Source organism: Balearica regulorum, chromosome Z (assembly GCF_011004875.1).
Source record: "Balearica regulorum gibbericeps isolate bBalReg1 chromosome Z, bBalReg1.pri, whole genome shotgun sequence".
In the NCBI taxonomy this organism is placed as follows: domain Eukaryota; kingdom Metazoa; phylum Chordata; class Aves; order Gruiformes; family Gruidae; genus Balearica; species Balearica regulorum.
In genome coordinates, this window is record NC_046220.1 from 34,567,529 (window position 1) to 34,595,156 (window position 27,628).

General features: G+C 45.8%; 1 protein-coding gene across 1 annotated transcript; it reads right to left on the reverse strand.

The window, feature by feature from the left end:
* Positions 1-5,539: 5,539 nt before the first annotated feature.
* TMEM271 (transmembrane protein 271) lies at positions 5,540-7,114 on the reverse strand. Its single transcript, XM_075740575.1, is given in 3 exon segments — positions 5,540-6,462; positions 6,494-6,617; positions 6,620-7,114. Coding segments are annotated over 3 exon segments (1,182 nt in total). The 5' UTR covers positions 6,914-7,114; the 3' UTR covers positions 5,540-5,698.
* Positions 7,115-27,628: the final 20,514 nt, after the last annotated feature.

Here is a 27,628-nt window from a genome sequence, read left to right on the forward strand (position 1 = left end):
GAGGATCATAAGCTTTCTCTCCTCCCACACTTCACTTTATCCTCTGTTAACAATGGCCACAAAGGAGACCAACTGGTGAGGAAGCTCATGGTACTTAGTAGGTGTTTAATCCCCTACTTGCTGTAGTGAAACAAATGATTCATTTGCAGAAACCATGAAATGAACTTGCTCGCATCCCCATTAGACAGAACCATGCCAGGAGCAGAAAGCCAGAAGTGAAACACTGGGAACTTCTGCTAGGTTGAATTGCTACTGGGATGCACCTACTGGATAGTTTCACTCAGGACATACAGAATTTTCTGTGATCTGGTGATGAGTCAGAGCCATTTTGCATGTGTTTTTCACTAGAATTGTTTCCTACCATAAAGCTTATGGAGGTCTTCCAGAGATCTAAAACTCAATGAGTATAGGAGTAGCAGTCTGCAATGTCATCTCCACTCCCACCTCAGGGTAAACTCACTGAAGTTTAAGGCAGCTGGGTCTGAAGAAGGAACGAAAGAGGACATCAGGATTTCTTTTCCTCTGTAAAGGAAAATATGCCCTTAAGAAAGTCTTATGGCTTCTTAAATGACTTGATCTTCAGTCTCAGATTATCTAGGATAACATTAGGGTGACTTACCCATAAACTTCAGCAGAACTTCACCAAGTGCCCGAACATTGGGTCGAAAGTACATACCACAGCCAGCCAGCGGAAAGCAAGGCAGGTATTTGAATCAAATTTTGAGAACACCAATTTGTGGATTTCACTCTTAGAAAGCTACACAGTGGAAGAGTTTCAGAACTGAAACTGTAATAGAAAGAACCTACAAATCTCCTGCACCCAACTCAGATTTTTTTCTAGTTGCTCTGTTTGGGCAGTGCCTCCTTTTAGGTAGAACATGCCGTACACCAAATTGTTGCAACGTGTATTTGAAGATTTCCCCCCAGCATTACGTTAGCCTGTGGGCTTCCTGGGGACCATCTTTTATTTGCTAAACTGTTATTAGATCAGCTATTACTGATTCTGGAATACATACTAAGCAGTAGTCACAAGCCATTAAGTACTGAGAGATAATTAAATTTAAAAACTGGACAGTGACCATGAGGAATTCAATCTTATTCATCCTGAAGCATTTTAACTGGAAATATGTGCCTGTATTAAGGAGAGGTAACTTCAGCACACTGAAAGAGTGCCACCATATGAAATTACCAGATCTAGATTTTTACCAATGGAATTTATCTAAGATAGTGGAACATCCTGTAACTGAGAAATATCTACTTCATGGTAAAATCTGGAATTTTATGTCAGGGTTCCACTTGTACAAGTTTTAAGTCCCTGAAAAACATGTTTTTTGTTATGAAAGTGGTAATTAAATCCCTAGTTTCAGTTGTATTATTAGACATCCATCTAAGACAATGAAGAATATGAAATGAAGAGCATTAGGCTTTCCTTATAGCATATGCTGTGCTTTAAAACATATTTTATTGATCCTAAAATTACAAGATCAATTACTCACATTTTCTTGAGGATCAATTTTGGATTAGATGGCAAAATGAAGAAAAGGTTTTCATATGTACTATGTCCAAAAGCAGAAACAAATTGCTGTTCTCATGTGAACATTCAGAAACCTTTTCTGATGATTAAACAGTATGTCTGAAATATATCTAAGTTACACCAGCCACCATAGCGCTTTTTGGTGAACCAAAGAAGTCCTACAGTGAAATCAAACTTTTCAGTAAAATCTGTACTACTTTAATACAATTTCCCTCTAACGTCATTTTTTCCTGGTTTTCAATTCACGTATATTCTGTCTGTCAATTACAATGCAAAGTATAAGTAACAGATTTAAGCAAGGATGTTGGAGTGTGAAAATAATTCATGTGAATTGCTAATAGGCTGGTGGGAATACATTTTTTCCACATCAAGGCAAATCCTGTCGCATCAAAGACTGGAGACTTGATTTTCCACCATTACATCCCTTGACTATCTGCTATTACCTGCAAAAGGAACAGGAAAGCTGGGAGCAGTCTGCTACCAAATCAGTACTCCACTGTGACCAGAACAGCAGTATTGTGTCTACTCTTCCTTCCCTTTGAACAGATGTGAGTAAAGCTATGAACAAATTAAGCTGCGAGGCAAAAAAGCAGTCTTGTTACTTCAGCTAAGCAAAATGGAGATTTGATAGCACATACACAATGTTTCTCTTCTGTTCTTCCTGGTTTTGTTACTTAAGGCAAAAGCCTTGCAGTTAACATCCTCCAGTGACATGAATCGATCAGGCTTGCATTCGCCTCGACAATCACGTGACGGGGAATGGAAAATAGAGGGACAGTATGAGTCCTCTCAGGTAATTAACCTACGCTCCAATGCTTCCCACACCAGCCTATTTTCAATTTCAGCACAGTACAGTTTATACACTCTAACATTATTGCTCAGAAGACAGAGTGATGATTCAGGCTTACTAAAAATGGCTTCACAACACTGCAATCATGCCTGTGAAGCTTCATCTTGTATCCTGTATCTATAAGTTTCTTCTCACTGAGAAATAAATACGTGTGGTGTTTTATCAGAAAAGTTTGTCACTGGATACCTGAACCACTTGTATACCATCTTTAAGAAAACATGGCTTGTTTGGTCAATTTGCCTGCCAATTTTTTTTCCTGTTTTTAAAAAAATGTGTTAATACCTTAGGTGACCTCCCTTAATACTGCTGTCCATACAAATAATAAATAACTGAGAAATAATATGCCACTGCTGCATCCTGTCATGCCAGAAGATCAATATTACTTTAAAGATTATTTAGAGTAGCTGTTACATTATCATTTGTGCTCAGACCCACTGAAGTCAATGAAATGACGCCTACTGGCTTCTGTGGGAGTCCGACTTGGACATTATTCTGGCAATCTGTCCACCACTAAATTAAACTATTACAGGGGATAAAAGCCCAAATGAAGAAAAGTAGAAATTTGGGAACTAAAACTGAGCCACAAATAAATATCCTAATTCAATGGCATTCTGAACAGACTTAAATAAAACACAAACACACACACACACGCATGTACACACACACACAAAAAAAAGTTATGAATTTAACAAGCTTAAAAATTCATAGTTTAAAATTGTTTACATTTAAACAATTGACTATAATAGGTAGCTTTCTTGACTTTCCATTTATTTCCCTGAGCACTGATCTTTGGAACATCTGGAGTTTCAGAATTGTCTAGCTCATAATTCCTAAAATACTTAAGTAAAATACTGTCTTTTTATGTCAAAAATCAATTCCTTAAGTAAAACTAAGATACAACTTCCATGAACTACAATGTATATAGCCAATTTTTTAAAAGCCAACAACTATTACTACACTTCTGCATCTGTATTTAGGCACCTAGCTGGTCTGTTTTTCAAAATCACTCTGCAGCCTAGCAGTTGCCATTTCATTCAGTACAGGGTACTATGCTGTCTCATAAACTCATCTAATTGGAGACCTACATAAGGAATTGCCTCCTTGCTTTACTTGCTTATTCTGCAAAATCTCAGCTGTATGAGCAACACAGTATGTTACGGGTTTGGTTTTGTGCCTAAACTAGTATTATAGGTAAAGACTACAGACTTCCTAGTCGCTTCCCCGTAAGGGGTTAAGGACATGCATCTGCAGAGAGCCAGCAAAAAACCACTCTTCTGTACTAAAATGGGACTTAGCTAGGGCATATGTTTTAGGCTGGCATTCTGCACAAGGAAATCTGCTGGCCAAAAAGAGCTGTATTTTAAATTTCTGCTATTTAGAACTACTTGGCAAATTTGCTGTCTTCTCTAGATTAGAGCTTTAATTGTGAGCTTCGCAGACATCAGTTTGCAATTTTAAGACTTCTAAGGCATTCTGCATTTTAGATTATACAAAGTGTGCAAGTCAAAACACTTCAGAAAACAAAACTGTGCAGAGAGATTTGAATATTTTTAGGCTAAAATCTTCTCTCTCCAATTCTAAGGCTGTAAATTACGTCAGTCTCTCTGCAGCTAAAAATTTAAAAATAATTTTCCATCGACCACAGAAATACAGGGTAACTTTGCATTCCCTTAACTCTCTCTCTCTCTCTCTCCCTCTGGGTAGCGGATACACTGGCATTATGCAGCAGGCTCCAAACACAGGATTAACTGAAAGGTTATTTTGTAATATTTCATTTCAGTATATGGTAACTGGGGGGAGGGGGTACTGAACCAAATGCAATTTGAAGAGTTGCTTTCTGGTTCTTTGTGCAACATGGAATTAAGCCTTTACCTGTTCTCAAATGATGTAATAAAATATGCATACCTGCTTCTCTTTAATTAGCACTTTCTTACACTATCTGGTACTGGCATTCCACAGCAGAATCCAAAAGGAGGATTTAGCAGTTTTTCTCTTTGAACAGCATACAGTCCTATTATTTTCCCCCCTCTTCAGGAATTAAAGTGGCCTCTTTTTCTTTTATTAAACAAAAAAGAAAATTCTTGCTTTGTAATAGGAGTATAAATACTGTTTTGAAAACACATTTGGAAGATGTCTTCCAAGATGGTTTATCTTTTTTTTTTTTCTCCTTTAAAACTGTGACCACTGCACCAGTTAAGGCTGTTTTTCAATATATATATATATTTCAAATAAAACTTTAATATTCAAGCTTATCAGATTGATGAATTGTAACAGGTAAAATGGAACTCTTTACAAGGTAAACCATGTAGTTGTACAAAATAGAATTAAACCCTTCACCTGTGTAAAACAAAAAGAAATCCTGCCTTGCTTTAAAAACACAGAACCTGTTTACAAAAAGGAATGTGTATGACATTTGGACTTCCTTTTAACTGCCATATCCTAGCAACATCTCAGTTGTTTTAGTAAAGGAACTACTCATCAATTTTAAACTGCAGTGAATTTACCAAACATTTTCACTATAGACTTCTGAAAGCTTTTACAGTAAGAAGTTATCAACAAAAGCAGGCACGTTAGTGTACAAAAACATTGTTGATTTTTTTCCTGTTTCTTTTTCAAAGTGCAGGTTTTTCTCAATGTGCATCTTACAAGACCAACGAATGTTTTAACTCACTAAATCTTAAAACAGAACTCAATTCTCCCAAGGAGTTGTGTAAACGTTAAAGATCCCCAATACACCTCTAGTAAACGTGACACAAATGTCTCTGCGTTGTTTAGAAATTTAGCTCTTTTGAGAGGTAAAGAAGCTTCATGACACTTTTTCCTTACACTGGCTGGTTATCATAAATGGGTAACTCTGGACTGCTAAAGCTGGAGACTGATGAATCACTTGAAGGGAACTAAACTTGGCTACGGAGGAGAGGCGGCGGGAGGAACCAACCCTTAGGCGTTTCTTGCGCAGCCTTTGGAAAATTCAGCCGCCGGCGGACGGAGGGACGGACGGAGGGTCAGTGTGAGGGAGGGAAGGGGGGAAAGGAAGGGGAAAGCGGGGAGGGAGGAAGGAGAAGCTTCCGCAGAGCCAGAGGCACGGCGGCACCTGCCCGCGGCCCGCTGCGCCCGCGGCTCCATCCCGTCGGTGGTGCGAGCGAGAGCTGTCCCCGGGTCCCGCGGCTGCGGGGCGCTGCCGGGCCCGCTCCCGCGCCCGCCGCTCGTCCCGCTCCCGCCGCTCGTCCCAATCCCGCCGCTCGTCCCGTTCCCGGCTGTCAGGGCGAGCCGAGGGCCGGGCGGGGGGCCGGGCGTACCGCCTGCGGTCGGCGCTAGGTGCCCTGAGCGGAGGGCTCCCCGGGGTAGATCTCCTCGTAGGCGGGGGGCTGCTCGCTGGGCAGTGGGTAGCAGTAGGGGTAGGAGGCGTTGAGCTCGGGGTCCATGGGCGAGTAGCCGGGCAGCTCGACGGAGGGATGCCCGCCACAGTGCACCTCCACGCCGGCCTCGTCGAAGACGTGGAAGACACCCACGTTGATGTAGGAGACGGCCTGGAAGGGGCAATCCCCAGGGCTGAGCTCGGGCTCGCCGCCGGAGAACAGAGAGCCCTGGCTGTGGCTCGGCGCTCGCCGCTCGTCGGTGCCCCGCCGCCGCCGCCGCCGCCCGCCCGCCGCCGCCGCGGCCGTCGCCCCTCGCCGCCGCCGCCGGCGCCGCCCGCGCTGCTGCGAGGCCTTGTAATTCTTGACGAGGAGCAGGTTGACCAGACCCAGGAGGCACTCCAGCGCGTTGAAGACGGTGGAGAGCACCAAGCCGCGCTGGTAGTCCCGCAGCTTCTGGCAGCGGAGCGCTGCGGCGGAGCTGTCGAGGGCCGCGGGGCTGCTCCGCGGGCGGGCCGCGCCGCCGGGCTGCAGCAGGCAGTAGTGCGAGTACTTCCTCTCCACCAGCGACACGGTGTCGCCGTCGATGACGGCGCCGGCGAAGGCGCTCAGCACGCCCAGCATGAACACCAGCACCCCCAGCAGCAGGAAGTTCTGCCGCCCCCCGGGCGTCGCCTTCTCCACCGGCCCCGACGGCGCGGCCGCCGCCTGCCCCCCGCCAGGGCCGCCACCCGCCGGGACCGAATCCGCGGTCGGGGCCGGAGCCGGGGCTGGAGCCGGGGCAGGGGCCGGAGCCGGGGCCGAAGCCGAGGCCGAGGCCGAGGCCGAGGTCGAGGTCGAGGTCGAGGCCAAGGCCGGGACCGGAGCCGGAGCCGCCGCCGCCGCGGGGGCTGGAGCCGGAGCCGCCGCCGGGGCCGGAGCCGCCGCCGGAACCGCGGGCGCCTCGTCGGGCGGGCGGCAGCAGAGCAGTGCCGCGGCGAGCAGCGAGAGGCCGGCGGCCAGCAGCAGCCCCGAGTAGAAGGCGCCGGCGGCGGTGCCCAGGCGGAAGGGCTCGCCCTTGAGCTCGGAGCCCAGCGAGAAGCACTTGAGGCCCACGGCGGCGGCGCTGAGGGCGCAGGCGAGCAGGAGGCAGCTGGAGAGCGCGGCGCAGGCTCCCCGCACGCTCCACTTCATCCTCCGCGCCGCCGCCGCCGCCGCCGCCCCGCCGTCCGCCTCATCCTCCTACCGCGGCCCCTCTTGGCCCCGCGGCGGCGGCGGCGCGGCGCGGCGCGGCCATGCGAGCGCGGCGCTCCCCGACGGGGCGGCTGAGCTCCGCTCCGCTCTGCACGGCAGGCAGCCGCCGGCCGCAGTGAGCCGGGCGCGGCGAGCGCACACGCTCCCCCCCCCCGCCTCCCGGACGCCGCCGCCTCCTCGTCCCCGCCCGCCCTCTCTTATCGCGGCGGCTGCGGGGAGGCGATTAATTATGGATGGGAGCCGCGGCGGGCGGGGGTACGGGGAGGCGGCCCGCCGCGGGTGGCGAGGGAAAATACGACCCCCGCTTCAGCCCGGGGGAGGGGAGGCCGACCTCCCCGCTTTCCCCCCAAGTGTCATGGGGGGCGCGGGGGGGGCCTCCGCCAGCTCTCCGTCCTGCTCCCCGCCGGCGAGCGCGGCGAGGGACGCGCAGCTAGGGCAGGGGGCGGCGGGGGTTTTTGCACACACACACACACACACACACCGCCGGTTCCGATGTGGGGGGCTGCCGCTTGTCTCCGTGCTCGCGTCCTCGCTGTCTCTCGTAATTTTATTTTTTAGCGCTTGCTGTTGCAGGAGGCCGGCGGGCCGCCGTGCGTCCCCAGGGCTGCGTTGCGGTGTGTCGGCGGCTCTGATGCAGCGGACCGAGCCCTCGGCTCCGCGCTGCCCGGCACAAACCATCCGCGCCCGCGAAGGCGGCGGTCCCCGTCACCCCTCTTGGGTTTGTGCTCTGCCAGCGAACCCCGGTGGCATTGCTCCCCGCCAGGCCACGTACGCTGCTCCGTGGGCGGCGGGGGTCGGGAGCCGACTGCCCGCGGCGGTGCCCCCGGGACGCTCCCGTCCGGGAGGTCCCGTACAAGGTGGCCCGGGGGCTCCGCGGGGAACACCTACGGTGGCCTCCCGGAGGACAGCTGGGAACCTCAGCCTCGGAGCTGGGGAACAGGGGGACCGTGTCTGTGCCGGCTGCCGGGCGCCGGATGGAGAGCGGGGGCTTGGGGAAGGCTCTTCCTCGCCTGTCCTTTTTCATTCAGGGAAGCTGGAACCTGCAGTTCCCCCATTTTCCCCTTCTGTGTGCACACGCCAGCCTTGCTGTGTATTTTTAGCCGGCGCTGCTGATTAGCATTCAGGGGAGCAGGCGAGGGAGAGCAAGCCGTTTTCCAAGCCGTTTCCTCTTCCCTTTCCAAGAGAGCCAGTGCACCTGTTGGTGGCTGGAGGTGTGTGTGGGGCGTGATCTGGTGTTTAGCTTTCTCCAGGGATGTGACCCAGGTCCCCCTGTCCCGTCAGGGCAGGTCCTGTCAGCACCTCCCTGGACAGCACCAACACCCTGCTGCAGTCCTGGGCTGGGCCGGGCAGCTGAGTGCCAGGAACTGCTCCTCCCGGAGAGAGATTTTTTCAGGCCTGTGGCCCTCCAAGGGCCCTTGGTGGGAGGCTGCGCTGCCTGGAGTACAGCCCTCCCCAGTGGCACCGTTGAAAAGTATCAGGGGCTCCAACGGAACATTTCATCCTGCCCCTTGGGGCCACACAGACAAGGGAATTTTGCCCCCCTCCCTCCTGTTCGCAAAGGGCCCATGGAGCACTTTGTGTCAGGAGGTCAATCCTGGTAGTCCAGAGCTGCCTGACCTGTGGCTACGTGATCCCCTTGCCTGATCATAGCCCTGGTGGTGGGGGTGCGACCAACCTACCTGAGTCCCTTCAGGAGAGGATGGCTGGGCATGCCACCCACAGTCATCATCAGCTCTTCCCCTTCCCAGGGAGTCCCTGGCTCCTGAGGATTGGGGCGTGTGGGTCTGCTGATCTATGGCCACTTGAAGATTTTGTTGTAGGATCTGGGACCTTGGCTCTGCTTCTGCCAAGTGTCTAGATTGCTGGGGAAGATCAGGTCTTCGGATGTTTTTAAAAGAACTTGCCCCGTGTCCTTATGACTCCTAAAAAGTAAATGGATAGAGGGCACACAGCATTTTACAAAATACAGCACTTATTTCCTGAGGCCTCTGTTGAACTCTAAACATTGGAAAGCACATGTAAACTCTCAATCCAGCTGCCAATCCAGAGGGCCCCAGGAGGCACGCTGCATGTGGGTGTGGAGGGAAAGGAGCTGTAGCTAGTGGGAAGTAAACACTTATTGAACTAATTACATGTAGAATGAGCAAAGTGCCTCACTCCCTGACACACTACATAAACTTACTTACATGTGAGGGAAATGTGGGCTTTGTATCATTTCATTGTTACTGTCAAGAGTTTAACAGGGTTCAGAAAAGGATTAACTACTGTGAATAGCGAGAACATTTGCTTAACACTAAATAAATATAAAATTAAGAAGGGAACTCAGCCTTTATTCATCAAATTATTAATCAGCCTTTAACTGGTAATGGCTAGGGTAGGAAAAGCAAACCTTCCACTGAGGACAGATTGTTCCTTTATTGTGCACAGTTTCTTGATGTTTCTTTCCTGCTTTCTGTTTTGGCAGCTGCCAGAAGTGGGCAGCAAGGCTTCTTGAGTATGGTCTTTCACATGTTCCTGCAGCTGTCTCAGCTTTTCAGTCTACCTCATTCTGAATGTAATTTTTTAAGTAAAGGACCCTTCCTTCCCCATGTTTGTGACAGGAGTCTGATCTTGGATGGCACCCTAAAAGTTGTGCATTGTGAGAGGCCAGACTGACATACAAGTTTAAAAATGTAACTAGCAATTCTGCTGCACCTTTTTATTCCTCCTGTGGAGCAACTTGCTGCTGTTAACCTTTTCCAAATATTATCTGTTTCTCCCCAAACCGAGTTGCTTCCAAGCATCATGTTCAATATGCAAGGCTAGAAGTTTCACTACCAGCATGCTTCCCCATGTGTTATTTATTATTCATAAATCTCCTGTGTTTCAATGTCACTGAGTTAGCACATTTTTTAATGGTTATTTAGTGCTTTGCACTGTGGCACATTTTCAGTAAGAGGATACTTTATAAACACGCATGCACACTTATCATTAGAGTAAGGTCATTAGCATATCTTGCATGTTGAAATTCAACTGTCTTTGGATAAAATGTCTGAAAACACAGTAATAATTTGTTACATTAATAATAATAGACATAAGACTGTAAAACTCTTTAAACTAACAGAGGGTTGATTTAGATTAGATATAAGGAAAAAATTCTTCACTGTGAGGGTGGTGAGGCACTGGAACAGGTTGCCCAGAGAGGTTGTGGATCCCCCCTCCCTGGAAGTGTTCAAGGCCAGGTTGGATGGGGCTTTGGGCAACGTGGTCTAGCTGAGGGTGTTCCTGCCCATGGCAGGGGGGTTGGAACTAGATGATCTTTGAGGTCCCTTCCAACCCAAATCATTCTGTGATTCTATGAAAATAGTCTATCGCATCTGTATCTCACATTGAATAATTTGTAGATGATTGAATTAGAATTACTGTAAAAAATGACTGACCTACCAGCCTAAACAAAAGTCACTGGAGAATTCTCTGGATCCCAAAGGGCACTGCTGATCACCTCACTCCTAGCAGGCAGCCTCTTCTGATCAAGGTTAGGATGCCCATCTGTGTATTCATAGCTGATACATGCATGTCTGATTGGTCAGCCAGGTCTGCCTGCTGAAAAAAAGAGTATCTGTGTGCAACACATTATGACAGAACTGCGAGCCACTGGGCCACCTTAGTCCATCACCTGAATTGGTCACTGCAAGTGAGTTGGTCTGTCAGCCTCAGTTAATCGCAAAGTCAGGACCTGATGGAACTGTACGATAGCAACTGTCTGTAAAGTATGGTAGGTGCCACATGGTTTGTGTCTCTGGGTGTTGGTTTTATCTTCAAGCTTTGTTCGTCAGATTTTTCTTTTTAATTGCCCAAATCAAAATTTATCGAAGTTGTTTTCAAGGGTTATTTTGATGGGCTTCAGAACAGGTGTGCAAGGTTTTGTGGGACAACACTAGCCTGGGACGTGTGTTCCCAACACTCTCTTTATGACCATAGAATAAGCTTTCTGTTTCTTACAGGGGGAGCCATTTATGGCCAGATTCTGCCTTCGAAGGGGGTGAGGAACTTTAGTCCAAGGTTTGTTTAGCTCGCAGGGGAGCTGAGGGACTGTGCTAGCTGGGTGCTGGTTGGGAGTGGGCACTGTCATGAGAAGCAATGCAGGCTTGCTTTGCTCAGTGTGCACAGAGCTGGACATTTGCAGTAAGGTGCAGATCAGCCTCTTTGTGGTAACTCAGTGGCACAATGGACAACAGAGCTATTAATTATTTGCTTTCCAGGCTGGAAGCTAAATTGTGTGTTTGTAAAATATGTGAGGATTTTCAGCTTATGCCACTGAAGTGCAAGGCATTGCATTATTTTATTGTCTGCCTCTCCTCCCACACTGCATTTGTGGTAAGATGTATGTGTTGTTATTTCAATGCCAGTTTGATAAATGTGTGTCATAGCTTTGACTATTCAGTCATGATGGCTGTGTAACCTCCCATAACTTATTCTGTTGCCTACTACTACATTTTTTCTCCTATTTCTATAGGCAACATTATGGACGATAAAATCTTTTTACAAAAATTGCTTTACACAAGGTTATTAAGAATGCATTAGAAATTTGAAACCTGTTAGGTTTTTTTCTGGTCCTTCTTTTCTTCCATTTGCAAGGTCCACCAGGATGTTTCTGTGTGCTTGAGGCATGCTGTTCTCCTACTTTCACAGTATTTTAAATGGAAGACTCATCTCCGCAGGGAACATATGGAAAACACTGTAAGGGGACACATATTGGGAAAGACCCTACAACAGGGTACAAGTTTGGAGCTAACTGGTGGCTGGACACTGATGAAAATGCAAGGTCTAGAGATGCTGCTTCAATGGGTGACATTTAAAATAGGAAGCAGAGAGGTTGGGAAGAAAATGTAAGTAGTTAAAATACAGAAAGCAAACCCTATGCTGGAACCTGAAGGTGTGTAGTTGTTTTGGCAGCTGTTGGCCCTAGGAATTTTGGATTAAGGGAGGAAGGGTTTGAGAAATTAGGGGTATTGACACAACAAGGTCATTTGCACTATAGTGTCATGTGGTAATTTAGGTTGGAAGAGACCTTGGGAGGTGTCTAAGTCTGACCTGCTCAATGCAGGGACACCTCTGGGGTCAGACTGGACCCTAGGACTGCCACTGGGCTTTGTTCACTCCATGTATCTCACATCAGCAGCGTTTGCCAGTGTTTGGTTGATCTGACCACTTCAACCAGTTTTTCAGAACATACTTGTTTCTTGGCTCTGTTCCCTTGTCCTGGCTTCAGGTGATGCTGGGGCATCTAAGAAGACCTGTTCAGGATGTGAAGAGTCTTTATTACCATTTTTGTTTAAATGCTCCAGGATACGATACTCTGTGCAGTAAATCTTTTCAGTCAAGTGGTAATTATGTGAGGAATATTCTTTGTTTACAGGGCTATGGAATAGGGCACAAGGTATTCTGATGAGAGTTCAGATATTTGCTGTGGCATTTGTAAAATCGGTTATTTGATATTATGTGATAAATTACTTAAACAACAAGGACATCTTTCCTTTGCTTATTTCACAGACTTGTTCGATTATGACTAATTTGCAGAAAACATATCTGATGCTTTCCTAACTGCTGTCCTAATGCCCTGCTAAACTCTGGTCCCTTTTTGGGTGTCTCTTTTGTAGCCTCAACAACCTTACATTTTCTAGAGAAAGAAATTGCAAGAGAGGAGTGGAAGGGGAGAGCAGGTCCCCACTCAAGCTAGAGTTGTGATACTGGGAAAGCGCATCTTGGGATCCCCTCTGATCCCAGTAATATGGGAATTGTTCCTGTGCCCAGGGCTGGCCTGTAGCAAAAAAGATGTGGTGGGAAGGTGTGGCTCACTTGCATCATGACTTCTTCCTTTGGCTGCATGTTGGGACAAGGAATAATCTGTCTTGGTCTTTGAAAGCAAAGGCTTCATGGTGGGAGATTTCTCCTACACAGATCTGCAGCTTGGGAAGTACCTCCTGCCGCCTGAGGGCTCAGAGTGGTGAGCCATGGCTCCTGCTCTGGCTTGGTTACAAAACTGTTGTCCTAGCTGCCTGTCACACCTTGTCCCTCTGAGAGGTCTCTGTCCCTAGCTTAGCTGCTTGTCTGATCTTTCCCTAGCCTGTTATTTCAAGTGATGCCCCTCAAAGTGCATCCTTTTTCATGCCAGTCGAGATGACTTAGAGGTGGAGGTTAGTAAGTGGTGAGCAATGAAGTCAGCAGAGCTGAAGGAGCAGCAGTTAAAGGGGCAGGGGACATGCTGTTCTTTTCGCCCATGGCAGCATCTGCTGGGGGGGGACTTGACTCACCAAGGAAGGCCAGGTTCATTGAAGACACAGCACTACCCTTGGTGTTTCTTGTTTGCTCCCAGATTACCTCCTTCTCAGCCCCTGCCTGACTACCAGGGTCCTCAGGGTGAGCCACCAGTGGAGTGCTGTATGCTGGCCAAGCCAGCATGGTTCCAGCAGCTCTGGACCTCCATGTGTGCATCACAGGGCTGTTTTGATTGTAGTCTTTAATTCAGCTCCTGCCAGAGCTGCATTCCTTACTCCTTCATGGAGCCAGTATTGCAGCCTGCCATGTGTTTCAGATCCTGACTTGCCTGGTCTGTGTGTTATTTTGGGGTGATGATGGGGCAGTACTGGGCATTTTTTGAGTTCCTGGGACATTTGTAGATTGCTTTTAAGGGGTTGGTGAAAGGTAACCTTTTGTCAGGGGACTTAAATTCACTGTATAAGAGTCTACAGCACCATGGAAAATATTTTGAGGTTAAATAAGGGTGGAAATTGTTAGCAAAAAATGGAACACAAGGAGCTCCATAAGTCAACCCATGAAGGCTGCTGGTCCTGCACACATTATGTCCCTATCAAGGCACTCATGAACAACCCCCACTCTCCCACCTCTCTCTTGGAGTCTTTGGCTGCCTGTTGGAAGGTTGCGCAGAGCCTGATGGATCTGATTGTTAGAAACCTCCCTACTGTCTCAGTGCTAAATGTATTTTGTGGCCAGCTTGCACGCATTTGTTCTGTGCCAACATTGTCCTTTAACTTAAACGGCTCTTCTCCTTCGCTGATGTTTACTCTCTGGATGTATTTATAGACAGAAAACATACCCTCTCTGAGCGTTGATTTTGCTAGACTAAAAAAGGCCAAATCTTTTCCTCTTCCTCTTCTCCTCCCTCTTCCTCTTCCTCTTCCTCTTCCTCTTCCTCTTCCTCTCCTCTTTTTTTTTTTTTTTTTTTAAAAATTAAAAACTCTTTATACTCTGCAGTTTCAGCTCATTCTTAAGCACATGAGCAGGACAGTATGTGCATCTTTCATGGTCTTACCAAGGCCTTGTATCATGGTTTAGCCCCAGCCAGCAGCTGACCACCACACTGCCACTCGTTCACCCCTCCATCCCCAGTGGGATGGGGAGGAGAATCGGAATAAAAAGGTAAAACTCATGGGTTGGGATAAGGACAGTTTACTGGGACAGCAAAGGGAGAGGAAAATAACAACAACAGTATTTATCACAGAATATACAAAACAGGTGATACACAATACAATTTACTGACATGATGACACACCGGCCACTCAGCCCACACTCAGCCTGTCCCAGAGCCACACCACTGTCCCCAACTAGCCCCTTTTATGCTGAGCATGACATCATATGGTATGGAATGGCCCTTTCGCTAGTTTGGGTCACCTGTCCAGGCTGTGTCCCATGCCAGCTTCTGCTGCAAATTAACTCTATCCCAGCTGAAACAAGAACACCTTAGATGATGGTGTTAGGGCTACCTCATCTCCAGTGAAAAGGCCTTCCCCAATTATCCTAGAGTTTGTGATTGCTTTTTACCCAGATCCTTCCCATAGGAGGCTACATCCGTACCTAGTGCACCTTATTCATTCTCCTCCACTGTCGTTCCCAGCTGTGGGGCTGCCAGTTGGTGGCACTGATGACCTTTCCCCTTCTTTGGCTGATTTTTTCCCCTCAATTTCTGTTATTCCAGTCCTCAAGATAATTCAGCTTTTGCCTTTCTGATACTTTAAACCTCCTCTGTGTTGACGGTACCTTGTCAACCTTGTGCCTTCTGCTCCTCAAAGAACCCTATTTGTTACCTTCACTTGGTTCACTCTACAACGTGCTGCTGTCTCCCTCTTAGCAAGCTCCTTCCTCACTTTTCATCTCTTGTACCCATTTCTGCTGGCTTAAGTTAGCTTTCCAGATAATGCCATTTCACATGCTTCATTGAAGTCTAGAGGGAGAAACAGATAGGGATACCACCAAAGGAGAGTGCAGTGTTCAAACTCGGGGGGGGGGAGCTGTGCTGTGTTTTATCTCTGCTTATTTTAAAATGTGTCTTTTATTATCCCCCCCCTTCCCCCCCAAACTTGCTCTGTTTCCTGGTATAGATTTAAATAATGTACCCAAACTTCTTCTTACTATACTTCAGAAGGAGTAAATGTATGTTTAAATTTGGTTTTCTCCACCATATTCCAAATTTTTGTTATATGATGATTATCCCTACCCTGCAGGCTTGCCTCTGCTGGTCCTCCTGTAAGACTAGGTTGGAGCTGTGCATGCATCTCAATTTGAGTTTGTGAAGCTTTGTGAATTTAGGCTCCACTTTGAGTGAGACAGCTTCCTTGTCTTCAGTGCTTTCATTTCCATGGGCTGCCCTGCCTTTGCTCTAGACATGGTACCTACCATCTTTATGGAAAGCTTGGCAGAGTGTTCACGCAGGATGCTTCAAACTACTTTTTCTTTTTGTTTTCCCCCTCTCTCTTCTGTTTACTGCCTAGCACCTCAAGATTTTATTTCCTTATCTTCTATTTACATAACTGGCAATTTCTTTTTCTTGTTAATCCTTTGTGCAGTGTAGTTGTGCTTGACTCTTGGTAATTCTTCCTTTGATCTCCAACTCTTGGCCATATTTGTGGGTGAGATTTTCTTCCATTCTTGCTCTTCTGTTTCCATGTGCTTCATTTCATTCTCTTCTCTGCATCATGGCTTGCTCCGGGCTGACTGCCAGTGCTCCTGTCTTCAGGACTTTTTTCTCTGGTGATAGATCTTCCTTTTTTTTTTTTTTTTTTTTTTCCCAGAATGCTCCATCATGTAAATCTGCCCCATCCTGGTTTAGGGGTGGATTTCCAGTTCTCTCCCTTATCATTCTTCTGACTTTTCCATATTGTTTGATTTTGTTGGGGTTTTTTTTCTTTTTTTCTTTTTTCTCTCTCCTTCATACAGCCTCTCTTTCTCCTTCTTTCTCCTGTTAGGCTTGCTGCTCCTTTCTTTCTTGCTATCCCATCTCCTTCTCAATTCTCCTCATTATCTGAGTGCAAACAGTATCTCAAATCTAGTTTTATTCCTCTACGGGGAGCCTTTCTTTGCTGCATCTTTTTTGCCCTGTGCATTGACCAGAGCTAAAGACCTACCTTGTGTATCTTGTATATATCTTCATGCATCTTCTCCTTTCCTTTCTTTGCTTCTGCTATGGCTGCATATTCCTACTTGAATTCGAAGTGCTTTTCTTAATTTTTTTTTTTCCCCGCAAGAAAGCTGTAAAGGATGCTCAGCATGCCTCATCCTTCTCATCTGCTGTTGATGTCTACAATTTTTTCAGGTCTTCCTATCACTGTCATAATTTCAGACTTTTCTTTCCTGCCTTCGTCTTCAAAAGCATGGAAGAACCTCCCACTGCACTTACAACTTATTATTTTCTGTTTGCCAGATCCCTTCATTCCTGCCTATTGACTATTTAAATTCCTCACTCAGTTGTCAAGCTAATATTTTTTTTTTTCCAGTTACTATCTCATTGTGGTATCTCATGTCCCAGAACGTCTTTTGTGTCTTACCTTAGAGAACAGAAGAGTGTGAAAAACAAGTGAAAGTCTTGCCTTTTTTTTTTCTTTTTTCTGTTAACACTGGGTTACTATTACTGGCTGTCTTGTGCCAGAGCTCAAGATATCAACATTTATGGCAAAAAACATAGCTATATGCTGCCAACCCTTAGAAAGAAGATTTGGATTTGCTATTTCCTATTACTTGAAGGATGTTCAAGCTGTTTATTCTTGGTGAGATGGTGATATTAAACTTTGAACTAGAATGGGGAAAGAAGCTCATATAGATCAATAAAAACTGGTTAGGCAATATCCCAGTGTGCTTGAATTTCAGTTCTTTCCCAATATCTAATCCTAATGTCTTTCAACATGGGTCTGTGTTGTGAGTGAACTATCCTTGCTATCATTTGGTAAGCAGTCATCTTCTCTGATGCCAATAATCCTGGGCAAAGTTGCGGGTTTCAAAACTGGAATGCTGTATAGATAATTATTTTTTCTTGGGCAGGAGAAAACCCAGCTGCAGTATTGGAGCTGACAGCCAGGGAAAACTGATTGATATGAGTCCATCATGTACACTGACTGTGCCTTGGAGTAGAAGGAGTGGTTTTAAGTGCATGAAACCCAGCATGAAGCCCATTTCTTATTGGAGTCACAGGTAGTTGAACGCTTAAACATAGGAGATGTTGGCACTACATCAATACAGACTGCTGTAAGGGGCTCTGAAGTAGCCTGCAGCCCTCACCAGCTTCTTGGGGCCATGCTGAGCTAATTTGTCTCAAGCAAGATCTCTAGGCACAGTAAGGTGGTCTGAAAATCCTGAAAAGACTCAGTTATCTCCAACTCTTTACGGGGGGTGTGTGGGCTGATTCCCCTTTCCCCTGATAAGGCTCCCACTAAATCAGAATCTTATTCTGTATCCCACCATTACCATTTTGAGAAACAATGTCTTTGGGCAATGGGTTTGATTTTTAGTTCTTTTTTTTCTCTTATGTCCTCCCTAACAACCACTGCCTTCTCTGAGCCTGAGACAGCTTCCTTGGCAGTCCCAGGGCAGGTGGCTGTGCTCAAATGCATCCTATTCCTGATGCAGCACATCAAGCAGTGGTTTTGCGAGGCGCCTGGACCTGACCATCAGGTCATCACTCACATCTCCCTTGGTGACCTAGAGCAGGACTGACTCCCTGACAGAGACGGGATACTGTTTCTTGGCCTCTTTGCCCACTTAATTTCACCAACAGTGACATTTTCTTTTACCCTGTGAGGACTGCAGATCCCAGAGTGCCTGCCTGTGAAGAGGGTTTGTTCCTCTGGGGGAAGAGCCAGGTGGTCAGTCCCCTGTGCTTTCTCTGGGACACGGCTACAAGGAGGAAGGTGCTGGGTGTCTTTCAGCGAGTGAGTGTGGGGGGAGAGGAGAGTTGGGTGCACCCCCTCAGAGGTGCTCTCAGAGGGTTGGTGTGAGCAGTTGCTGCTGTTCAGCAGTTGGCACTGTCTGCTTTTTCTTCTTGCATATCGAATATATTTTTTCTTTAAATCTTCAACTAAGTGCTGTATATTATACGTGCTGTTTGTAGCTATTAAAGATACTTGTTTTGAGATAACTCTCTGCAATATGGCACATACATAATTAGGTATAATTAACTCCAATTAACCATATTAAGTTTTGCAACACTTCTCCTGCGATATTCTGAAGCTGGCTTTAATAGGTTTTGTGACTAACAAACCCATATTTGCAGGTTCAAGTTATACAAACTCATGCATAGTCCAGGTGTCCCTTTTTTATTTCAGTGCTGTGCTTTTGAATCCAATCATTTGTTGTTCAGTTGTCTGCATAATTAACTTGCAGCCTGGAGGACTCTTTCCTTCTGAGTGCAGGATCCTTATATATAGTGCATCTTTGGTGCTCTTCACATGACACTTCTGGGAAGTTGCTGATCACAATGGCATCTCAGTTCCTGGTTTACAAACTCCTTATCTTCCCAAAACTAGTTAGATGAGTACATGCTATGTTTGACAAAGGCCTAAGCAGCACATATGGTGAATAACACTTCACCGTGCTTATTTAAACAGCCAAAATTTTGCCTTTTATTCTTTTTGAAGTCTGCTTCATCTTACTTTTTCCTTTTAGTTTTAATTTTGTTGTGGCTTTTGTCAGAAAGTGCTTTGAAGTGTCATGCATTAAGAAGGTATATAAAACAGGTGATTGATTGAAAGACAAATGCAGTTTGGCAATAACAGAAAGATGCTAATGCAATTTACATGTGAGGAGCATACTGTGGCACATTGTGGCACCCTCTGGAGCCCAGCACCCTGCATCTCCGATGATGGAACCAGCATTTTCCTTTTCAGCTCAGCCTAGCATTTGAAGGTGGCTCCAGGCCCTCTAGATACTGGCTACCACATTTCTTAGCATATTGACTCCTAAAGAACAACTGGAAACAGCAAGACTGGTAGCGTATATTGCAAGGTCTACCCCATGTCCAGTTCATGAAAACCAGAAGATGCACACACAATTGGCACCAGAAATGCTGACGTTGGCACGAAAGGGTGTCTCAGTTGGCTTCCATACAAAACAGCTTCTTGACATCTATAAAACCGTTCATCACTCCCCAGTTTTTCAAGGCTGCATAGGTATTAATTTGCTTCAGGTTATAATCAAGCTGTCACTGATTTTAATGGGCCTTGGATCAGACAGGCCTTAGTTTTTATATGGTTTCCATTACAGTGTTAATTAACTTAGCATGCAGATTTAGCTATGAAGCTTAGAGATTTCATTTAGTTTTTATAATTTAATTGTGGAAACGTGGCAGTAAATGCAGATGAGAAGTTATGTGCAATTAATATTGACCCAGGGCTACTCAAATGTCAGACACTTCTCTCTGAAGACTCCCTAGGAAATCCAATCTGTTAAATATTGATTTTGTAATGTGGGGTTTTCAAACAACCTTGGTACTGGCCTAGCTGTATTCTTCCCAAAGTCTGGACTGTGTGAAACCTTGGTGTCTGCAAGAGCCAATGCTGAAAGCCAGAAAATCCTGTCACTTGGTGATGCTACCAGCAGTGTGATCTCCTGCAACGTTTTTTCAAAAATGCTGAAACAACAAATAGATAGAATTAGCCTCTGTGAGGGTGTGGGTATGTGTGTGTGAAGGCAGGTGGGGGATTGTTTTCATGGCTTTCAAAGGAATATGGTTTAGAGCCGCTGATAAACAGCTCATGGAGAGTTTGGGGAATGAAGTACTCTTATCACAGCAGTTGCTGTGCCTTTGCCTGGCCTGAAAGAGTCCATGTGATGGTGGGAAAGGGGGGGTCAGTTTCCATGCTGACCTTATCCTTATCATAGCCCGCAGATTGAAAGATAGGCTGACTACCGTAAGATGTGTTGATGCTAGTCTGCTGAATTCTCCGTCTGTTTTAGACAAATGCCTCACAGAGGCATTGGGATTTGTACTGTACGTGGCAAAGACTACCATATTGAAGAAATTCGTAACCTGTTGTCATATCTGTTGGCCAGATTAGTAGTCACGGGTTTAAGGTAAAACTTTCTAGCTGCCTTCATACTGAACTAGGGAACACATAGCTTGACAGGGTATGGAAATGACATTATTAGAAGTGTTCAATAACAGATTGGGCAAGTATCTGTTATAGGTCGTTCAGGTAGAGCTGGCCCTGCCAAGGTACTTCTTTAGCGTGATTTTGTGAGAGGCTGGCACACTGCTGTACTTTTTGATTATAGCTGGTGTTTGATATTTCAAGGAATGAAAAGTTCCTGCTCTGCTGTGGGCTTGGTGTGGATGGAAGAGGAATTGTCCTGACCATGGGCATTCCATCAGCTGGGAATCTTCACATGGTCCTTAACATAGCAGCCTGTGGAAATTAGTGCAGCACGTTAAAAACCTTCTAATTACCAAGGTATGTGTGGCTACAAAGGTCACTAATAGCTTAGGCAAATAAGCAGAAAAAATGAAGTTACTGAAATAGTTGCTGGATTTAAATTGGAGGTAATGGGGATTGTGCAGGCTGCATCTTCTCTAGATTCACCTCTCAGCAAGAGGGAAGCAAGCAAAGAAGACAGATTGAGAGATTTGTGCCTTGCAAATTGCAGGAGTTCATTGAGTTGAAAGTTAGTCTTATAGGGCAACAAAAGTTGTTTGTTTTAAACCACAACACAAATAGAGGCAGTGTTAAAAGCATTTCAGCTGTCAAAAGGGACAGAGATAGCAAATTGCACAGGTAGACTGCTAAACTGCATGTTAAATGCACAACTGCATGGGCAAGCTCAGGAATGGCTCTGGGCTGACATTTCTGGAACATGTTGCTCAAATCTGTTGTGCATTGTGGTGTGCAAAAGACTTGGATGTTTGGCTGCTACTTCATTCTTTCTTTCTGGCTCTCCTGCAACTCCCTCATTCATGGTACTTCAATTTTTGGCCTGCCTTAGGAAGCACCGTGTTGCAGACAACAAAATACATAGTGTGTTGTGCCTGGTACAGGATGGGGAAGGAAAGAGAGGTGTCTGTGCTGTGCTATTACTAAAGGGTATCTCTCCCATGGCTCCCTGTGCTGGAAGTAGTCCCACCTTACAGCTTTGCACTCGAAAGGCTGTCCTGATGCATAAATGGACATGTCTCCAATATAGGACCCCTCATTCCTTATTATCCATTAATTTCATCTGCCATGTAACTCAGCCTTGGGGGACAGGGCACCGGAGGGCAGCAGAAAGTCTATACCTGAGCGATTGTTAGATGTCAGAGCAGGGATCCCACAAGGTGCTCTGCATTTTCACAGTCTCATCCCTTTCCCATTGTATGTAGGCTTTCAGAAAAGAGGGGAAAAATGTGATCCCTTCCTCCCCCACACCCCACTCTGCTTTTGAAGGCAGGCTGAAAGCAACAGCATTTGCAGCAGAGTGATGTCTGACCCTGCAGCTTATTGCAATTTTCAGTACATTGTGTCTCCACGTGAAGAGCTGAAAAGCTAAGCTGAGACAAACAGCCCCTACTTGCTGCTCCAGGTTCTCCTGGAAAAAGCTCCACATTGGTCTATGAAGGAAGAAGCTGTGTGGGGGTCTGCCTCCATGCATTGGCCCCAGACTGTTGTTCATTACACATAAAAGAAAGTATCCAGTTGTCTAGGATCATTTTGGTGGCATGGTTTGTAGCGCATGTGCACACCATAGCTGCTTCACCTGCTTCAGGGCATCTGACTTTGTTGAGTTACGTGTAGTGACTCAGAGGGCTTTCCCTTGGTGGAACATAAAGGTTCACTTGCAGTCCATCAGCTTATGTAAAAGTTTGAACTATTTTTGTTCAAGTGCGTTGCTGTACATTTTTAGACTAGCTAAACTTCATGCACACTCCGTTTGCCAAATCCACCACTTTGCTACATCCAGTGAGATGGTATCAAAATCCCTCTGAAGCTTTTAGGGACTGCAGTGGTGCAGAGTGCTCTATGAATACAGCCATATTGCTTGTGCATCCAAATCTCAGGGAGAAAACTGCTAATTTGTGCGTGGCATAATTCCCACTTTCTAAAAGTTACCAAAAATATGGGAAAAGTCTAACTCAGGAAGTACTGCTCAGATTTAGAGTGTATTGAAATAGACTAGGGTAGATCCTTATATATTGCATCATTAAAACCCTCATGATGTGACTGTTTTCAGTCTTATCTTTGCTATTACACAGAACTAAAGCTGTACATATCTCTGCCTTTTCTTGTTTATCCTCTACTCCTTGCCATTGTGCATTTTGCTGTGCTTTGATGACTGGGTCTGTTTTGTCAGTTCCTCAAAGAGTCACCTCTTTGTCTTTTTCCATGAAAACCCCTAAATGTGATTCAGCCACTCTGAACCCATCTGCCAGGCCTCTGGACATACATAGTTCATTATGGCTGCTGGATGCTCGAAACATTTCCTCTTTCTTCTTTCCCTTCCCTAACCTCTGTTCTTAAAGTGCAACATTCTGACTACAGGAACCATCCTTCTATGTTGGGAAGGAGCTTCGCACGTGCTGGTATTTTTTCTGTGCCTTAAGTCCCTTAGAAGAAAAATGGGAATGCCTGCATGGTCTCGCATTTTGTTTTTTTAAATTTTTTTTCTGTTACACTGCAATTGTTACTAGAGATGCATTCTTGTAAAAATGTTTTCCAAATGTCAAGTTTTTTATGAATTAATTTGTTTGTTGCTCCCTGCTGTGTCCCAGGACACTTTGAAAATGAGACTTTTTTCCAAGAGTTTTATCCTGCTGTGTATATTTATATACATCAAGTTGCAATAAAACCAAACAATTTTCTCATTAGCAATGCAGTCTGCAGAAGTCAAATAATTTCTCTTGTGGCTGTGTCAGGGACACCATGCACTTGAAGTAGGGGAGAGGAAAAAAGGTTTGAAAAAAGAGGACTCAAGATTAACATCATGCACTCTAATAGAAGTCTTGAAATTAGCTCTTTCATCATACTATATTTATTGTTTTAATTTACTTTGGCGGCATTTGGTATTGGTACATGAGGTATGAATGTCCTTGCATGCTGCATACATAGGCAGAAGGAAAAGGGATTTAACAGAGCCCCTTCATATGAGGACAACCTGAACCAGACCAAGGCCCTGAATGAGATTAGGTGAAAGCATCACTAAAGGGCTTCCAGGTGGGACTTGTAAATGCTGAAGCATACCTAGTTTTGGAGAGGATTGTTCAACAAGGGAGGTAACCTCAGGCTTCGCTCTGGGAATCTCTCTGTTGCAGAGTTTAGAGCAGCCTTTTAGATATGCACCTTTATGCTGAAGAAAAGCCCCCATAGCTTCAGCAGGTGGAAGAAGAAGGAGCTTGCAGTGGTGGAAGAAGAAGGAGTTTGCAGTGGTGTTTGCTTGCTGTGTCTCCAGCTGGGCTGAGCAGACCTCTGGTTTCAGTAAAACTCTGAGTTTCCTAATAGTGAAGTGCAACAGATGCTGCTGCAGGACTGAAGGTCTGTGTGCTCCCAGCTCTGTCAAGGCTTCGGGGAAGTCAACAGCTTCCTCTGTTGATATTCTGCACCTGGCAAATACCTACCATCCTCCTCGGTCTGTGCTGCGGGGGGTGCAGAGGTGGGGCGTATCTGTAAGGGTAATTTTGAGGGAGGAGGAAGGGGAATGAAAGAAACAAGTCATGGCATTAATGGGGCAAGAAGACAACAGCCACCAGTGGTCTGTGGCACTGATGAAGGTTACACGGTAACTGAGCCAGCAAAACTATCATGACTATCTTGGATGCTAGTCTCCCATTAGCTGGTGTCTTGTTCCCATCCAACTAATACAGACAGCTGGAGATGCAGCATCTGCATGTGGGTGAAGAAAGCGCATAGTTTTCCTGCAGGGCAAATAGAGGCTGGTTGTATATTTTCTTTTTACCTTTCAAAAAGGTTATAGGGTGGGTGTTGGGGTGCTGATGCTTTTGTTTGGGTGCAGCTTGAGACCTGTGTTTGTTCCCACAGCAGGATGTCTGTTTCTGTCCTGTTAGTGTGTCCATCACCGCAGCATCAGATTTTTGCCTTGAGCAAGAACAGGGCTAATGTCTGTTGCATGTGGATCTTCCCTTGCTCTGCATCCTGGCGGGGAGATCTCTGTGGTGGTTTATTAAATAGCTGATATTCTATGTGCTGTTTCCTCTCCAGTGAACTCCAGCAGTGGAGACTGAGTTTATAAAAGAGATGGCATCTTTTCCCCTGTTGTTTGCCTCACACTGTGCCCATTTGTAAGTATTTAGCATTGACAGGCTCTACAGATGTGCTGTTATTTCCTTTAGATGAAATCCCGCAGTCACACAAATGTCAAAACATCACACTTGCTCCCTCTGTGTTGCCAGAGCCATCCTGCCACAGTAGTGATGATGTGCAGAGCGGTGATATCTCATCTCCAGAACTGCCTCTCTTCAAAAGCTGGGGTGGACAAGCAACTCTATGGAGCAGAGCAGGCATTCCCCAAAAACATTTTTAGTTTTGTTTCCCTTTCAGTAAAAAGATATACTAGCAGCCCTGTGAAGCTCACTTCTTTTATTAATTATACTCATTCACACAGGCACTGTGGTAGCAGTTTATTGAGTTAAACCCTCTGATAGATGAGTGTGCTCAACTTGCAGGGGGAATGCTGTCCATTTGGAGGCCAGTGCAAATATGGAGGAATAATACTAGGGTTTTTTCCAATGATCCAGTTGGTCCTTTTTGCCCAGACCCCACGTCTGTGTCACGGTCCAGGGAACGTCCAGCACAGCTTAGAGCTACAATGCTGGACACCGGCCAGGGAAAGGCATCTCCATAAGTGATGTGCTATGACCTTTTCCATCTCAGATTTTGTTCCCTAGTGGGAATCCAAGTAGGATTAGGAACTGAAATAAGAGGTAAACAAAGGCTGTGATAAAAAGAGGAAAAAACCTGTACTATACTGAGGTGAGTTCAGGATGCAGAGGGGGGGATGAGGTGAGGAAAGGCAGGCAGTTTGGCTAAGTAATGTTGCCACTGAAAGTGACAGGCATCTGGTTTAGTATTTAGTGGTAAACAGGAGGTGCTGGAAGACTGGCTTTCTACATGTGGAAAGAGAAGGTACCTGGGCTCAGTGCTTGTTCACCCATTTATATTCAGAATAAGCTGCTTGCTAGGTCTGCTTTTCCAGGCTCATGAAGGTGCTCAGAAGCTGGTGCTGGTCAGAGAGAGAAGCAGGTCTGGACCTGGGGCTGTAGGGTCAGTGATGGCAGAGTGCCTCGATGGCTGTCCTGGACTCTCAGCTGCAGATAGCGTTTGATCTTTTTCAATTTGGAGACTATTAGAAAAAAGTGGAAATCGCACCCCACCTCCCACACCATGTTTGATGATTCCTTGCTTTGTGTGCAAAAGCAGACCAGGTCTTGCAGAAGGGGAAGGCAGGCAGCAGTCTCCTCCAGAGCAGGCCCAGGAAATTGGATATGCAGGCTGTGGTAAGGATCTGCAGCAGTGGGCGCATCTGCAGAAGAAAAAAGGGGGAACACCATGACATCACTGTGCAGAAGGTGAAAGGAAAATCAGGCTGCGCTGAGAGGAAAGTAAAGAGCGGGACAAGCAAACCTTCCACAGGGCAAACCCCTAGTGCAGTTCTCAGGTCCCTGTTCATTGTAGAGAGGAGCAATCTGGGGGTCCTTCAGAAGGGAGCTGCAAAAATGAGAGGAGTTTGTGAAATAAGAGAAGGGCTTGGGCAGTCAGATGTGTTCAGTCAGAGGAGAAAGACAAGCTAACTATGTTTACCCATACATAAAAGGCTGCTGCAAAGATAAAAGAGTTAGAGCAATTGTTGTCAGTCATTGGCAAAGGCTATTCAAAGAAAATGGATTTTGAGGGCCGGCAAGGAAAATCATTGAAATCCTTCAGTGAAATTTGTAACCTGCCAAGTTTTAGTTCTCTTGAAGCAGAAGGAAAGGTTTTCAGTGAACATGGAATCAGCCGTGTAGCCAAGAATACAGCTGGCAACCAAGGCCAGTTGTGACATAGCCAGCGGACCCACCTTTCAGATTAGAGATCTCGCAGGAAGAGCTGAAATATGCCACTGTGTGAAGGGATGCTTTCCTCAGGCAGATCCTGGCAGAGCCCCAAATCTGAGCCCCTGCCTTTCCAGGATAAGGTACAGTTGCTGCAGTTACAGAAGGACTCTTTTAAAATGGGGAAGGAGAACTCAGCTTTGTTTTTATTTTTGTGATTGGATAATAATTAATAGAGAATGTGGTGATATGTACTTTAGTCCAATTTTATGAATGCAGTAGCTATACCTTGTCACTCTATATAGATTTGCACTATGCGTGTCGCTGTGGTGTAGTGCAGATGAGTCAAACAATATGAAGTGCAGAAAGGGAGTTATCTGCAGAACTTTATCACCTGGCCTATACTTTCCCCAGAAATGCCAAAGCATGTAGGGGAATAGTAGTGGATTAAGGTCTTGGGTTGCTGCACTGGACTCCAGGGTCCACGAGGGTGCTGTGTGTGCACCTCCTTCCTTCTCACACAGTGGTGGTTACAATAAAATAATGGCACAAAAGTTCTGACGGCAAATTGACCTGAATTGCCAAACCAAGATCTAACACCTAACAGCTCTGGATGCACTGGGTTGATTCCAGCTGTATGATTGCAAATTCTAGCCAAAGTTAACAGTAAGAGCAAGTTGTAAGTGGTAAATCTAAATGAAAGATCCAATTAATCCTCACCTCTTTATCTTAGTAACTTCTGCTGAATAGTCTGACAAAAATGCTGGAGTATTAAACCAGGACTATGATGTAAAATGCATTTCCTATCTCTGACAAGTACAATTTCAAGCTAGATTCTGTCATTCTTGCTTATATTCAGTAATAATTTTTTGGCTTATGTAAATCCATTTGCTTGCTCAGAGACAGATTACTGTATAAAGGTCTGGCCAAATATTCTGGAAAACTTAGAGTCTGGTTTTGCTTATACCGAACTCTGCCCCATCTCCATTTTTGGCATGCATTATAATTTGTTCCTGAATACTGTGTTAGCCCTGCTGACATATCAAACCCTATGCATAAGACCATATTCATGTGGTCTTTGTTTATTTGATCAAGCACTTGATCTAGTGCTTGAAATTTCTTGGCCGCATGGCCCTTGCAGTACTCTGCTGACAACTAATTCACCGAATCTGGCACACAGTAATTCTTTAGCACTAAGCTTCACGTTTTCATCTGGTCCAAGGTTATTTTCCCCTTTGCTTTTTGCCTCCCTTCTCTGGCAGCAGTTTTCACCCCAGCATAAGGGTCCTGCAGACACCCTGTGGGTACTTCTTTCTTAATGTTAGCTTAATGTAAACTGTGGCAGCTGGAGAGCATGTACACAACCCTTGTCAGCTGGC